Source organism: Microtus pennsylvanicus, chromosome 12 (assembly GCF_037038515.1).
Source record: "Microtus pennsylvanicus isolate mMicPen1 chromosome 12, mMicPen1.hap1, whole genome shotgun sequence".
Classification (NCBI taxonomy): Eukaryota; Metazoa; Chordata; class Mammalia; order Rodentia; family Cricetidae; genus Microtus; species Microtus pennsylvanicus.
In genome coordinates this window covers 18,372,357-18,387,878 of record NC_134590.1, presented here as the reverse complement: position 1 = coordinate 18,387,878, position 15,522 = coordinate 18,372,357, and the positions used below count along the sequence as shown (strand labels likewise).

At 38.5% G+C, this 15,522-nt stretch overlaps 1 protein-coding gene across 2 annotated transcripts; it reads right to left on the bottom strand.

Moving 5' to 3' along the window:
• Positions 1-692: 692 nt before the first annotated feature.
• Gnrhr (gonadotropin releasing hormone receptor) lies at positions 693-13,446 on the bottom strand. 2 transcript variants are annotated; one of them, XM_075943492.1, is made up of 3 exons: positions 12,925-13,446; positions 2,833-3,049; positions 693-937 (listed from the first exon to the last, which is right to left on the bottom strand). In XM_075943492.1, the coding sequence occupies exons 1-3, from the start codon at positions 13,444-13,446 to the stop codon at positions 693-695; spliced, it is 984 nt and encodes a 327-aa protein (XP_075799607.1). The 2 variants fall into 2 exon arrangements, with proteins under 2 accessions (XP_075799607.1, XP_075799608.1); XM_075943493.1 differs by having other exon boundaries at positions 910-937; positions 2,833-2,925; positions 12,926-13,446.
• Between the last annotated feature and the right edge of the window lie 2,076 nt (positions 13,447-15,522).

Genomic DNA, 15,522 nt, shown 5'->3' with positions numbered 1-15,522 from the left:
GTAAGGGATATGGAAAGCATGCTGATTTTTACTTTTTTTGATATTCATTGTAATCATTCACTTGAAAAACAGAATGTAACCACATAGCAATTCCTATATTTCCCGAAAAAACTTTGTTGGAGTATATAAGCTGTAGAAACTGTACACAGTAGAGAAAGAATAGAAAAAGAACAAAAAATAAAGAAGGAAGCCATCCAGAGAGTGTGTGAGTGTCTTTTCCCCTAAACCCTCTCAGATAAACAAGTCTAGTTTATGGTGACTCCGTGGATTCCTCTCAAAGTCCTGTGCTGCTAGAGGCTGGTCCCCGAGACCGTGGTATGTTATGGTTTTGTAGCCTGCTTTCTGGTACTTTTTAACCTTAGGATGTAGTTGTTTTTACATTAGGATGTAATGTATTTATACATTATTATTATTAAAAGAGGAAGAGAAAAGAAGCCCAACTCTTATGCAATAAAACATCAGTCAAGGCAGAGGTTAGTTTAGAAGCTCACAATTAAGGACAAATTTCAGTATTTTTGAGGATCTTTTTCTTTCGTCTGAGGCTCTGATGAAACTGTCTACAAGAGCAAGTTTGACAACCTAAGCTTAACCCGGCTTTGCTTGTATATAGGTGTGTTGCAAAATTTGAGCTTATTCTCAACTGGTGAAATTAATTACCTTGCTTTAATAGTCATTCTTGTGTAGTCGAGCAATTACAAAGAGAAATATCCATATATAAGTGGGTCAAAGCATGGGTTTAGAAAAGCAAAGAGAAAGAAGAAGTGATTAACAGGATCCGACACCCTGTTTAGCATTTCAGGATCAAACCAGTACCAAATTCCTAGGACATAATAAGGAGTCCAGCAGACAATGAACGAGGTGGCAAAGGCGACTGTCATCTTTAGCGTTCTCAGTCTAGCTCTTGGGATGTTATTCTTGGATTGATTCAGCTGCAGTTCTGTTAGATAAAGAGAAAGAGTGTTTAAAGTCAGCTTCCTCACAAAACCAAAATAATAAAAATGAAAGAAAGAGTCATTAATTCTACAACTCCAATAATGATAACTTACTTAAAAAGATTCCTATGCTACCCCAACCAGGTGTGGAAGTGCTCATTTGTAATACTCCTACCAAGGGAGCAAAGGCAGAAGCTAGCCTGGGCTATGTAAAGAAAGTGTCTCAGCAGAGCAACAAATAGGCTTTTAGATCAGGGTTTCCTTTAGGAAAGAATGGAGAGTAGAGTTTTCTTAAAATTAAACCAAGAAGGGTTTGAAAAACGGTGGTATTCACACAACTCAATAAAAAATTGGTTGTTTGCTGTATTCTATATATTAGATATTCGGTGTATTAGCCCAGAAGGAGCACATTTTCAGTGCTTATCCTGAGTTTTAATGGAATAATTATCCTTTCTTCCTTTAAAAATTTTTTATTTGTATTTGTTAATTACAAATTTACAAGTTATTGTGTGTTGACACAACAATAACTTATCCATTTAATACATATACATAGCTATATCCAAATACCATGTATGTATGTATGTATGTATCTATCTATCTCTATCTATCTATCTATCTATCTATCTATCTATCTATCTATCTATCTATCTATCTATCTATCTGCTATTTGGGTCATACCCTCCTCCATAGCTCCCTTGTCTCCTTCTTACTCCTGTCTCTTCTTCCCAGCCAATCCCATTTCTACTTTCAGACCCCTTTTTGAATGACCTAATGAATTTCATCAAGTTTGCTTATAGGAATAATAGCATCTTAAGAAGTGGCTACACCACTGAAGAAAGTGTCTCTTCCATTCCTGATCAATTATTAGCTGTGCATAAGTCCTCAAGAAGGTGTGGTGACTTTTGAGTCTCTCCCCTCTGCCATTGCTTGTTTTGTTCTGTGGTGGAAAATGGGAACATGAGATGTTGTTAGCAGATCTCAATATAAATTGAATATATTGTAAAAATATCATTCGAAGGGGTGCTTGTGAATTATTAAATGATCTAAAATTTATTAACTCCTTGACACAGTATCTAATACACTACCCCTCTGCCTAAGTGTTGCTATTTAAATATAGTTTGTTAGTAGAGGTGGCCTTAGTGGTGGGAGTATGAGTAGGCTGGATCTGGTGACCTGAGAGCAGGTAAGTAGGCTGGATCTGGTGACCCGAGAGCAGGTAAGTAGGCTGGATCTGGTGACCCGAGAGCAGGTAAGTAGGCTAAAACTGGTGACCTCAGAGCAGGAGAACTGGCTCTGCTCCTTGCTGTAGGCTGCTTTGGATGAGCTAGCCTATGCTGTGATGGAAAAGCTTGCCTGTGTAGGGATGGGGGAAAGCTTGTGGGCTGACCAACCTAGCTACCACTCAGTCCCAGAACGGGGCTTGAGTTGGTCCACCCAAATATCCACCTCATTTATGAACTGTTGGAGCATGAATGGGGATGAACCTACAGATGCAAAATAACAGGATCTCCAGGACACAGGACAATAACGGGATACCCGAAGAGAGAGCCCATTGTCAGTGGTGTAGAAGCCAGAGGTCACCAGCCAGACCAATGACTCCTGGCAATGAAGACTTGCGAGGAAAGATGAATGAACTCAAGGGTAAACTGTGGGAACTCAATGGGAGACACTACAGCTTCTATGACAAGATTTTTCTCTCTCTTGTTTTGTTTGTTTAGTTTGGTTTTTCTTTTAAAATTTTGGTTTTGCTTTGGGGGAAGTTGCAAGGGCAGGGGGTAGATGTGGCAAGATGGGGAAATAAGTGGGATAGGAATGGATGATGGGAAATCCACAAAGACTCAATAAAAGCCAAGAAATATTGTATGCCTACAATTCTTATTCAAATCTAAGGACTACGTACTGCGTGGGCTTTGTTGAAGGACCCGTGTGAGGGTGAAGATGATTTTGGCATTGCACACGAGCATGATGAGAAGAGGGAAAATGAAGAGGCAGCCGAAGGTGAAAAAGTTGTAAAAGGCTTGGTGCCACCATCGTGGAAAACTGCAGTGTGTCACACACTGAGAAAAAACCGCATGCCCAGAGCCATCTTCAAGGTAGATCATCCTGAAAATATATAACTGTGGAAAAAAACAAGAAAAAGTTTGTGTCTTTTCCCCAAAGCATCCTTCTTTCACGCTGCTCGTCTCTGACCTAAAACAATTTCTAAGTTCCTTGACATTTTGACCATTATACTGAAACGTGTGAGTGAGGTTTGCTTGAAGTATGTTTGTGTTAGTCTGGATGACCTGTAGGGCTCTGTAATTGGTGGAACTATTTCGGCCTTGAAAAACAGTGAACACTTAAAGACTTATGCCTCGCTTGCCCTTCCAGTTCCCCTATAAAAGTTATGCCGAGCAGCCTTGTTGAAAGTGATTTTGTTCATTCTATATCCACTGTGTTTAAAACTGTGCCTTTTAGACTGCATCCATAAACATAGGTATTAAATTTGTTTTAAACATTGAAAGGTCTAATAATATGCTATGCTTTTTTTAAGTGGTCAAAATGTGTGAGTGGTTTAGAGGCTTCCACACTGATAATATTGAATGAGAGACAGACATGAGCAGTGGCATTGGAAGAGGGGCTGGTAAAATATAAGCCCCATTCGTGTTTCTGATATCCTGAAGAGTTAGTATAGAACCTAGTACCATATTTCAGTACAACACCTGGGTTATAACTGGGTGATAGCCGTGAGTTCAATCATGAATGTCACCCTGAGCAGTCTCAGGGAGAAGTCAGCACCGAGGCAAACAAAACAACTACCATTGTCTCTCAGTGGCTGAACCTCCTGGGATAAGAAAGCCCCTTTGGGTTTAAACACCCTGACCTAAGGCTCCTGGGAAGCTTCCCACATGTGTCCGCTAAAGATGTGCTTCCATCTTCAAAAGACCACAGCTTCATCTAGCTCTTTGACTTTGTCCTTTTGTCACCCCTATGCCCTGTATGTGTCTGTGTATTTGCTTGTCTATATTTATTTTCAGCCCCGCCCTTGAGGAGAGCCTAGAAATGATGTATCTTGGCTTCTAAATTCCTTTCTTTACCGAAAGGATCCAACACTCATTGAGTATTATCCCAATAGACAAAGTACAGTATGCTCTTCAGTTGACTGCCAGAGTCTAGAGCTGTTCAGAGAAGACCTGAATATAAAGGGGAGGCTAATTAGTTCACCGATTAGTTGGATAAGTCTGAGAAAGTTTAATCATCAAAATACAAGAAGGAAACTAGTGAAAAGTAATGATAAAAGCAGAACGTGGTGGCACACTCCTTTCATCCCAGCATCAGGAGCCAGAGGCAGGCAAATGTCTATAAGTTCCAGGCCAGCCAAAGCTACACAGCAAGACGCTGTTTTAAAACAAACAAACAAAAACAGTGATAAACTATCCAATAAAGCAAGTTCATGAATCCTTGTGGATATAAATTACACAACCATAAAATGAGCATAATTAAGAACATTTCCTTAATATAGAATGTTAACTAATAAAGTAAAGGGGGAAAAAGTGAGGTTTTTTTTTTTTGCTAATCACTATAATGCTACTTACCAACTTCAGCAAAATTCACCAATAGTTGGTAAGAATAATCAGTGAAAGCTTGAGAATAAGACAGTGAAAAGCATCAAAGCATCTACCTGCTAGACACTCATCATAAAGAGTAAAATAACTTTATAAATGAAGAGATATCCATGCAATTAACATTATAGATAATGGGACCCGTTGACATCATTTGCTTTCTTAGACAGTGCATTGAGATGGACCAGCATTACATCATTAGTATGTTTAATTAAGATACAGCTCAGAGAAAGCTAAGATAAACCTAAGCTGAGGAGTAATTCACAAATTGCTGATACACTTAAAAAATGTCAATCTTCTGAGACACGGAGGAAGACAAGAATGGTTCCAGCAAGGGAGACCTAGGTGACAGCATTGTAACCACTATATAACTTTGGGTTTGCTTTTGTTAAAAGGGCAGAAATTGGGGAAGGACAACACATGATCAAAATATATTGTATAACATTTTTTACTTATTTTTTTAAAGAGCAGAAAATCAGACGACAAATGCAATTTCAATAGGGTATGTGGATTAAATGATAGCGTCCCATTAATACTAATTTCCTGATTTTAATGTGCCTGTTTTTGGGTGTATGAGATCTCTCAAACAAGTTCAGACTGGTAAAGAAATGCCTTATTTCCAATTTTTTAAATAAATATTTATTTATTTATTTATGTATTTATTTATTATTTATACAGTATCCTGCCTGTAGGCCAGAAGAGGGCGCCAGATCTCATTATAGGTGGTTGTGAGCCACCACGTGGCTGCTGGGTATTGAACTCAGGACCTCTGCTAGAGCAGTCAGTGCTCTTAACCGCTGGGCCATCTCTCTAGCCCTTATCTCCAACTTTTAAAGAACTCAAAAAACATTTAGAAAAGCCTGGGTAGTGGTGGTGCTCGCCTTTAATCCCAGCCCTGGGGAGGCAGAGGCAGGCGGATCTTTGTGAGTTTGAGGCCAGCCTTGTCTACCAAATCTAGTTCCAGGACATCTAGGGCTGTTACACATTGAAACCCTATCTCAAAAAACCCCAACATAAGTAAATAAGAACTCAAAACCAAAGCCAAAAACCATTTAAAAGTGAAGACAACCCTTGTAGTTTGAGAGTGCCTGTAATAGGCTCATATAATTGAATGTTTCCACCTCGGTTGAACTGCTTGGAAGGACCAGGAGGTGTGTTCACATTGGAGAATGTCCCCCCCCCCCCCCCCCCCCGTTCTTAGCTACTGCTCCAGCACTGTGCCTGTTTGCTTCCTGCCACAATGATCGTGGACGAACCTCTAAAACTATAAGCAAGACCCCCACATCAATGCTTTTATTTATCAGAGTTGCCTTGGTCATAGTGTCTCTTTACAGCAATGCAGCAATGGAACAGTAATTAAAACAACAGCAAACAAGAAAAAGCTACTATTTGGTGATGGATGGGTTAAAGGGATCTAAGAAAACTTTGTATAGTTCTAACAACTTTGATCTGAGTGCAAAATCTTTCAAAATGTTATCTTTATTTTAAGACTTTAGAAACCACAACTACAACCTATCAATGAAAATATTGTAAGTCATTTTCAAGAATAAATTCAGGGCTGGCGTGTTGGCTCAACCCTTACAAGTGCTTGCTGTTCCTCCAGAATGCCTGAGTTTGGTTTCTAGCACCCAAGTATGGTGGCTCACAGCTGCCTGTAGTTTTAGCTTCAGGAATCTAGTGCCCTCTTGTGGCCTCCATGAGCATTACCGCACACAGATAAGAGTCTTCAAAGACAAATAAACCAGTAAGTAAATTGTAGTGACCTCTCATCCTTTTTCTCTGACTCATGAAACATATTTCTTATCTTGTTATTTCATGTTGTGTTCTGGAGAAACTTCACTTTACTATTTTTTTCCCTCATTGAACAAGATATTTTAGTTCACATAACAGTTGGTCCTGAATTTCTCTACTTTGGGGTAGGATATGGAATAGGAGTGGAGTGTGCTTATTTAAAAAAATTCTGAAATACTTTCTTGGTAGAGAAAGAAACTTGTATCTTATATTTGCAATTACATTATTGATTTCTCAATTTGAGATCTTTTATCAAGTAGGAAAAAAAATGAATTTTAAATTAATCCACTAGGGGGCGACAAAGGATCATCATACCATCAGTCTCAAACCCAAGAAACCCTAACAAGTTAGCTAACTTTAGTCTAAGATCCTGGTCAACTTTTCCCTGTCCCATACTTTCCAGCTTGACTTTATTTAAACTGTAGTTTTAAAGTAGATCAGGGCGCGCGCGCGCGCGCACACACACACACACACACACACACACACACACACACGTCTTGTTCTTATCAGAGTTTATCTTGCCTTAACCAAGAACGTTGTTTCCCTTCTTTGCAAACCATTGATGATACTTCCTCCTTCTTAGAATATAATATTTCGTCCATATCTTGGAATTTGGTAAATACTGTGGCGTTATGTTACAATCTTAATCGATGCTTGACTGATTAATTTGAATAAAACCAGAAGTTCAGGAAAGCACATGAGGATTCAGAATCTTACCCATAAATTAATTTGCTTTAGCTTGGGCTCAGTTTATTTTGTTTTCTGCACTGTGTTCATCTGAGTGGGTAATATGAGGATCCACTTTGCTTTCTGTGGTTCCTTTGCCCTTGGATTCTTTCTTCAATTTCTGTTTACCTTTTTCTCCTTTATCCGTGACTCTTGCTCTTATCAGTATTTGTTTCATTTTCCCATAATCAAGAACATTCTGTTTACTGTCTTTGGAAGCAATTGAAGATGCTTACTTATTAGCTTATGATCTTCTATCCATACTTTACCAAACCAACTATTGCACAGACTAAATTTTCTTAAATGTAATCAGCTATAAAGGACAGATCATAACAGAATCTTCTTTTCATTGATGTCATGACAACGGAGTTGTTTTATGCAAAACCCCTGGAGTAGGGCCCATAAAGCTAACACTGGATACATTTCAATCATCATTATTATAAAAAGTGAGGCACACAAATTTCCTTTGTATCCATATATATTTAGTCATACATTGATAAGCACATACTATATTACCCCCATATGTAAATTTGCTACTTTAAACTTTTCTTTCCTATGGGATAGAACTGCCCGTTGTGGTAGAGTTTAGTAGTTAAAACCTCTGGGTGTAAGTGGCCCACGAATGCTTGTGGGCATCATTCCCTGATCCCCGACCTTAACTACTGTGTTAGTCCTGTGTGCTCACTGTCCATGCACTGGACATTAATTGCGGGAACAACCAATGCAAAGCTCTGAGTCACAAAGGGAGCTCCAGGTTTCTAGTGTTTGGGTTGGTTTTAGACAGTCTGTAAGGCCTAGAATATCCAGTATTGGCAAGGGTGACCTTTGGCATCTCATCTTTTTCTCCACCTCCCAGATGTCAAGATTACGGGTATCCCACATATACCAGTTGGGTTTTGGGTTTTGGTAAACAGAGAAACTGGAATACAGGATAGGGCTCAGGCCAAAAATCAGGTTTGTCTACTCACAAAGAGGACTGTGGACATATGCTGAGGCCTCCAGAGGGTCTGCACAGCTCGACTTGACTCCCGAGAACTCTGCTTCTGAGTGCTAAATCTCAACCAGTGTGTCACAAACTGTTCTAATCCTGATTCTTAGTTTTGATATTCTCTTAGGAAAAATGAAGGGCCAGGCAGTCTGTTGTGAGAGTTTGTCTTCTAGAAATGATAGGGTCACTGCTTCATGATACCTCAGCAATAGAGCTGCATTAAAAACACCTGGAAAATGGTATCAGTAGAGACACAAAATGGAAGGGAAAAGCTCATAGGTCTCACTCCTAGACAAGGAACTACAGGCAATTAACAAGAGGGAGCACTCGTCTTTACAAGGGATGAGCCCTCTAAGTGGTATCCAATACCAAGAAAGTGCTCATCCTTAAAATCATGTATATCTATCTGTCTGTCTGTTTGTCTGCCTCTCTCTCTCTCTCTCTCTCTCTCTCTCTCTCTCTCTCTCTCTCTCTCATATATATATATATATATATATATATATATATATATATCACCAAACATACTAAGCAAGTTGTATTTGTATCTTTATATGTTTATTTCTATATCCTATGAGCAAAGATCTTCATGCACATGCAATGTAATATAATTTTTATGCTTAGCTCTTAACTATGTCTAATATTAATTAGATTCTTAGATATAGATGGGTAAATAGCTCTATAAATGAAACGGAGTTGTGTGATTTAAACCTTGTCTATAGAATTAACTGTTTTATATTGACATTTCCACTCATAAGACATACCCTAGGCATCCCATATAATATTCATTGGCTCATTTTCTTCTTATAGAAATAAGAATAATATACATAATTTATAGTGTTGTAGGGAACATTCTTGTAATATTGCATACAGAAGACATTTCGCACAATTCTGACAGATATGTTTATCTTCAACTATTATGTAGCATATGATTTTTATTGCTATTGCTGAGTGTAGCCTGTACTCCTGTGCTTTAAACAATGTTTAGAGTATTGCTCACGAGAGGTTAACTATTTATTGACTCTAAGCTGTTTGTCAAGTTCAGAAGTGCATTTTACTCAGTGAATTAGCTCATGTGTCAAGGCGAGTCTCCACATGCTTCAAGCCATGCTTCCTTACCCCAAAAACTAAGGAGTGTCCCGTGTTTCTTGCCTACAGGCTTGTGTTAACTATAGAATTTAGAAGTTGTTTTGTTACTACTCCACATGAACCAGATAAGCCAGGAACATCAACTCTTCCTGCGACTCTGCACTCTGTGGTCTTAGATGACTCTCTTTAAGGAATGTGTTTTTAATTAAGTTCAGCCACACCTAAATTAGGAAATGTTTGGTCATAAATCTGAGCTCCTCCCAAGACTTGCTTGCTGGAATATCTTCTTCCCTGTCTCCCTTTTTTTTTCCTCTTCAAACTTACTTTTAAAAACGGTCATTTTAAGACCTCTGTTATCATGTTCTCGCACAAGTAGTGTTCAGTGAGTAGTGTAGCTTTGTATGTCTTAAGAAAGTGTACATAACTTTATTATGAAGAGAAGAAAAAGGGATAGACAGACATAAATAATAACCTAATCTTTAAAATAAAAAAACATGATAGTGGGTAGTTTTATATATAATATTACCTATTCTTAACATGCCTTATGAATTTATATATTTTTTTGTTTTGGGCCATCTAGCCACAGTTGCCCTGAAATTTTTTTATCCCACCACCTTGCCTCCTAGGTGTTGGTATTAAAAGAATACACTACCACACCAGGCTTTCAATTACCCTTTTAAACTTAGTTAAGTGACATTCTCAAAGTCACATAGCTGAAAGGGGATGGCTAGCAGGCACAAAGCTTTGAGTTTGATCTCCATCATTATGTGAACTGCACGTGCTATTACAGACCTATAATCCCTACACACAGAAAATAGAGGCAGGAGGATCAGAAGTTCAAGGTCATCTTCTGCTACATAACTAATCTGAGGTCATCCTGGGATACATAAAATCTTCTGTCAAACAAACAAAAAGATAAAGCCCGTGGAGCGTTTCAGGGCATGTCAGCAGAGTGTTTGATTTCCCTGTTATCATCCACACCTCAGTTTCATCACATTATTGCTAAATGATTCAAAATTATTCTTTGTCTTGTTCTACTCTATTTGAACCTGCATATATTTTGTTGAAATATTTTTGTTTTAAAAAGTCACCTTAGGCCGGGTGGTGGTGGTGCACACCTTTAATCCCAGCACTCGGGATGCAGAGGTAGGCAGGTTTCTGTAAGTTCGAGGCCAGCCTGGTCTATAAGAGCTAATTCTAGGACAGTTAGGGCTGTTACACAGAGAAACCCTGTCTTGAAAAACCCCAAAAAGTTACTTTAGATTGAAATTATAATTATTCTATTTTCCCCATGTAATTTTTACAAAATGTGATGTATCAAAATGTCACATTATGTCATATGGATATGCACAATTATTATTTGACAATTAAGTTTTAAATGCTATAGTTTTTTTCATTACATAGAACCTATAAAGACTATGTGTCTTTCACAAAAATTTAAGGTGTTTTGAGTGTATCAAAGCCTTTTATAATTAAAGGTATTTTCTCTTTAGCTTATAGATCAAGTATTTTATTGTTATGTCTTTAAAAATTAATTATATTTCATTCATCAGTGCTTGGGACTGGACTGAAGGTTTTCAGGCAAGGGTTATTGATGTGGGAGTCCCCTCTGTGTGCTGTGATTACCATTAGTGAATAAAGAAACTGCTTTGGACCTATAGTAAGGCAGAATTTAGGTAGGCAGGGAAAGCTAGGCTGAATGCTGGAAAAAAGAAGGGCAGAGTCAGAGAGAAGCCATGGATCTGCCGCCTGAGACAACCGCTGGGAACTTTAGTTGGTAAGCCACTGCCATGTGATGAGACACGGAATAATAGAGATGGGTTAATTTAGGATATGAGTTTAGCCAGAAATAAGCTTAAGCTTTGGCTATTGGCCAAAGAGTATTGCAAATACTATGGTTTTCTGAGTGGTTATTTCGTGGCTGGGTGGCAGGGAAGAACAAGCAACCCTTCCCACTTCAGGTTATACCACTGAGCTGCATCCCAGTATTTTTCCGAGTTTGACTTTCCATATAACCTTGGCTGGCATTGAACTTGTAGCCCCCTGTCTCTGCATACTAAAGATGGAGTGAAAAGTATGTATCCCAATGCCTAGCATTGTTTTTAAATTGATAGCATAAATGAATAAAAATTATACAAACTAATAATTTTAAATTTTGTATTCTGCTAAGTCTATCTGATTAGTTTATAAATATTAACTTAATTTAGTACAACAATCATACAATTCTACATGACAAATACAGTACCACATCGTATACTCTCAGCTCACAGAAAGAGGGGGACTACCAATCCAGTTCCTCACTGTTCAGAGCTTTCAACCTTTCACTTCAACCAAACAATTTTCTCACAAAAAGTATTTGTACCCTTTAGTCATCACTGAAAAATACATATGACCAGTCATTAGGTTTTCATTCCCATAAACCTCTTATGATCATTTTATATTCAACTTCCTTCTTGGTTTCTTACACTTGTGTACTTTAAGTCTTTAATATCTACTTGTTTTACATACATTTTCTCTCCACAAAGAATGACAACCCCCTCCACTAGCCCCTGGCTGTTTTATTGTTTCGTCAATACCAGGTTCTGGATTGACTTAACTTGTGTTTATCTTTGAGAAAACTAACCAATAAGAATTGCTCATACTTTAAAGAAGAAAAACAGAAAATACACGAACATAAACCTTAGCTAGTAACCTCATTTCCAGAGATGTGCCTGGGAAACCTCGTCTTGGTTTGCATTGCCCATGCAAGAGTAATTGGGCTTTCTCCAGGTAAATAAAAGCCCTTCCATTTCCCCCTTTCTTCTGCCATTTGATACATACTAATTAAATACTTTTCCTTGCGATTCAGTGAAGAAACGTTTACTTGGTGCCTTGCAATGCTTAATGAATTTTGCACAGCTGTTTTGGTTTTCAGACACGTGGACAGTTTAGAATGTTTAGACAGATTCCTGGTTGTACAGGTATGCTTTTGCTGGATTTTAAGAACTCTTACTTCTTATGATGTTTTTATACCCTGGTTTTCCATACAGAGCATTAGACAGCATAAAGTCAATTTATTCCTCTGTTAATGATAGGCTCTTTATTATTTGCAAGAATTTTTTCGTGTTTTCTTCAGTAATCTGTTTGAATAGTAAAATTCTGCAGAACAATTAGTCAAGAGCAACATAACAATCAAGATAATTCTTTCTCGGCTGCAGTGACAGAATTCTTACATAATAAATCCCAAGTAAGAAAAGTTTAAATATTTTCCACCTATGGAAGTTTCATAGCTCTTAAACGTTCTCTCAATTAACTATTGATTACATTTCAACCAGAGCAAAAGGCAAGACAGAAATTGAGCATAAAGGGGGTGCACCTGTAATCCCTGTGGCTTGCGAAGCTGAGGCAGGAGAATTTAAGTTTGAGAACAGCCTTGGAAACATATAGCAAGATACTTTTTCAAGTCTATAGAAGAGAGAGAAAGAATGGGAAAGAAAGAGGGATTGGCATGTATTCAGTTGAGAAGAGGTTTTACGGGGCATTAACTATGCAGTACAAATAATTCTAGATACTTTAATACATTATTTATCTAATCATCATGAAAGCCTGTGGAGTAGGCAATTACCCCCATTTTATGAATAAATCAACAGAACTTCAGAGAGGTGAAGAAGTTGGCCTGAGAAGACAAAGTGGTCAGGGTTAAAGTCTACTCTCTGATTTCCAGAGACTAGGTCTTAAAGTTCACACAGCAGGTACTTTCTTGACTCAAGGTTAGATACAAAATAACCATATCCACCCAAGTCCACGAGTAACGGTTTACCTGTGGTCCGGCAAAGACAATACTGAGAATCCAGGCTAGGCCGATCATGGACTGTTCAAGCTTGCTCTTGCTTTGTACAGCAAGGGGCCGAGTGATGGCCAGGGAGCGGTCCAGGCTAATCACTACCATCATGAAGGCTGGGGCATACATAGAGAAGAGCTTCAGATAGCTGAGCACTTTGCAGAGGAACTCCCCAGCATGCCACTGGACTGTAATATTCCACATGCCATCCAGTGGCATGACAATCAGAGTCTCCAGCAGGTTGGCTAAGGTCAAATGCTTTAAGAGCACCTTCATTCTTGAGAGCTTTTTCCCCTTCTCCCTCTTCTGAGTCCACTTCTGCAGCTTCATCAAGAAAGACGCATTAAAGGCAGTAGAGAGGAGAAAAAGGAAGAAAGTCACTGTGACTCGGATCTTTCCAGATAAGGTTAGAGTGGGGAGTTTGCCTTGTATCAAAGGGATGCTGTTGTTGATGGCCAAGCAAGGATTTTGGTCCTGCTCAAGAGAGGCGTTGTTAGCCATATTCCTCAATGGCGGGCTTCAAGAGCAGAGTCTCTGTACCTCTGATGTTTTATCGTATCCGAACACAAAGTGCTGTTTTATTTCTGCCTTCTTTAGACAGAAACGTCACAGGGTTACATTTATGTCAAATTGATTTTCCCTAAGATACTCTGGACTTAATGTGAAAGATCAAGGTGAACTTGTTGTGTGGGTTTGTAATCTAAAAGAGTGCTAACAGAAGATGCCAAGCACACGCTGAAGGCCAAGTGTAATTGGACCACCTCAGCAGATGGCCTGTTTTTCAGAGTGTTTTATCGTAGGCGAAGAAGGACACTTGAAGTCTAATTTTGAAGTTAAAAGTGACTCATATTATTTTTCAATTAACTTTAATGAATATATTTTCTAAAAACTGTTGTGAATCGACAGGTGCCACATGAAATACAGAAAATAATTTAAAATCCTTGATCCAATTAAAAAGTCTGTTGTTTGAAGACCACATTTCTCTAAATAATTGTTTTTCTTTTTTATTCTATTTATTTATTTTATGATCTGACCATATCCTCTCCTCCCTTTTCTTCTCTCGTTCCCTCCTCCTTTCTTCCCTCCACCTCCTGCCAATCTACCCCTCCACTGTATTGGCTCAGAAAGGGGCAGTCCTCCCCTGGGCATCAGAAAAACAATTGGTTTTCAGATAAACATTGTCGAGTAGTCACAAATGAGTATATATGTTAGCTTAAAACTATCTTTCACAAGGCATGAAGCTAGTACTTCAATTGTCGCAAGCCATCTACTCTAATACAAATTAATTTAGATTCATTTATCAATCATTTAAATTATCAGAATATCCATGCTGAAATTATAGTAAATTTATTTTTTGTTAATTGCCTTGATTTTATAATTCTGTAAACATTGTACTTGTTATGGTTGCACAAGATTGATAGGTAAATTAGATACTGGAGCAAAAGTAGATACTTGCATATATATTATAACTGAATTAATTATGTAATATGATAAGTTATAACCCTACATGTCATATAATCACCTCAAATTGAGACGCCTTAAAATTCTTCTGTGTGTTACTTGATGATAATAATCACTCATATTTGGTTTCTAGCTATAAACAAAGGACATTGAGCCTATAATTAGTGATCCTAGAGAAGCTAAATAAGGAGAACCCAAAGAAAAACATATAGGCATCCTCCTGAATATTAACCTTCATCAGGCGATGAAAGGAAACAGAGACAGAGACCCACTTTGGATCACAGGACAGAATTCTCAAGGTCCAAATCAGGAGCAGAAGGAGAGAGAGCACGAGCAAGGAACTCAGGACTGTGAGGGGTGCACCCACACACTGAGACAATGGGGATGTTCTATTGGGAACTCACCAAGGCCAGCTGGCGTGGGTCTGAAAAAACCTGGGATAAAACCGGACTCACTGAACATAGCAGACAATGAGGATTACTGGCAACTCAAGAACAATGGCAATGGGTTTTTGATCCTACTGCACTTACTGGCTTTGTGGGAGCTTAAGCAATTTGGATGCTCACCTTACTAGACCTGGATGGAGGTGGGTGGTCCTTGGGCTTCCCACAGGGCAGGGAACCCTGATAGCTCTATGGGCTGACAAGGGAGGGGAACTTGATTGGGGGAGGAGGAGGGAAATGGGAGGCGGTGGCGGGGAAGAAACAGAAATCTTTAATAAATAAATAAATGGAAAAAAAAAGAAATATTGGTATGACTTTTATTGGAATTTCATAAGTCTTGGTTTGTTGTTATCAGATCACCGACTGGTCTGCTTCCATCACGCCCAGAGCAGCGGCACTGTTAGGACAAATGCAGCTGTTTTGGTTTAGGTGGTGCATTTTTTTATTGGTTTATTATTTTTTTAGCTTTTGCTGGTAATAAGGCAGTTTGTGAAGTTTTATACACACATATAATGAAGAAAATCATAAATCAAGGTAAGTTTTAAATATGTGAGTATGTACATCAGAGAGACAGTTACAGCTGGGTAGGTCTAAGTTGCTATCTGATAACAGTGTGAGCTTTTGGATTGGTGGAAACCAGTTGCCTGCTAAGTTATTAGCCATCAGAAGGCTT

Bases quoted from the DNA above. Each gene is read 5' to 3' on its own strand.
- Gnrhr (XM_075943492.1), bottom strand. From the start codon at position 13,446: ATGGCTAACAACGCCTCTCTTGAGCAGGACCAAAATCCTTGCTTGGCC. The intron at 3,050-12,924 runs GTAAACCGTTAC...TTTTTTCCACAG, and splicing joins TTGTCTTTGCCGGACCACAG to TTATATATTTTCAGGATGAT. The intron at 938-2,832 runs GTACGTAGTCCT...TTTATCTAACAG, and splicing joins CCTTCAACAAAGCCCACGCA to AACTGCAGCTGAATCAATCC.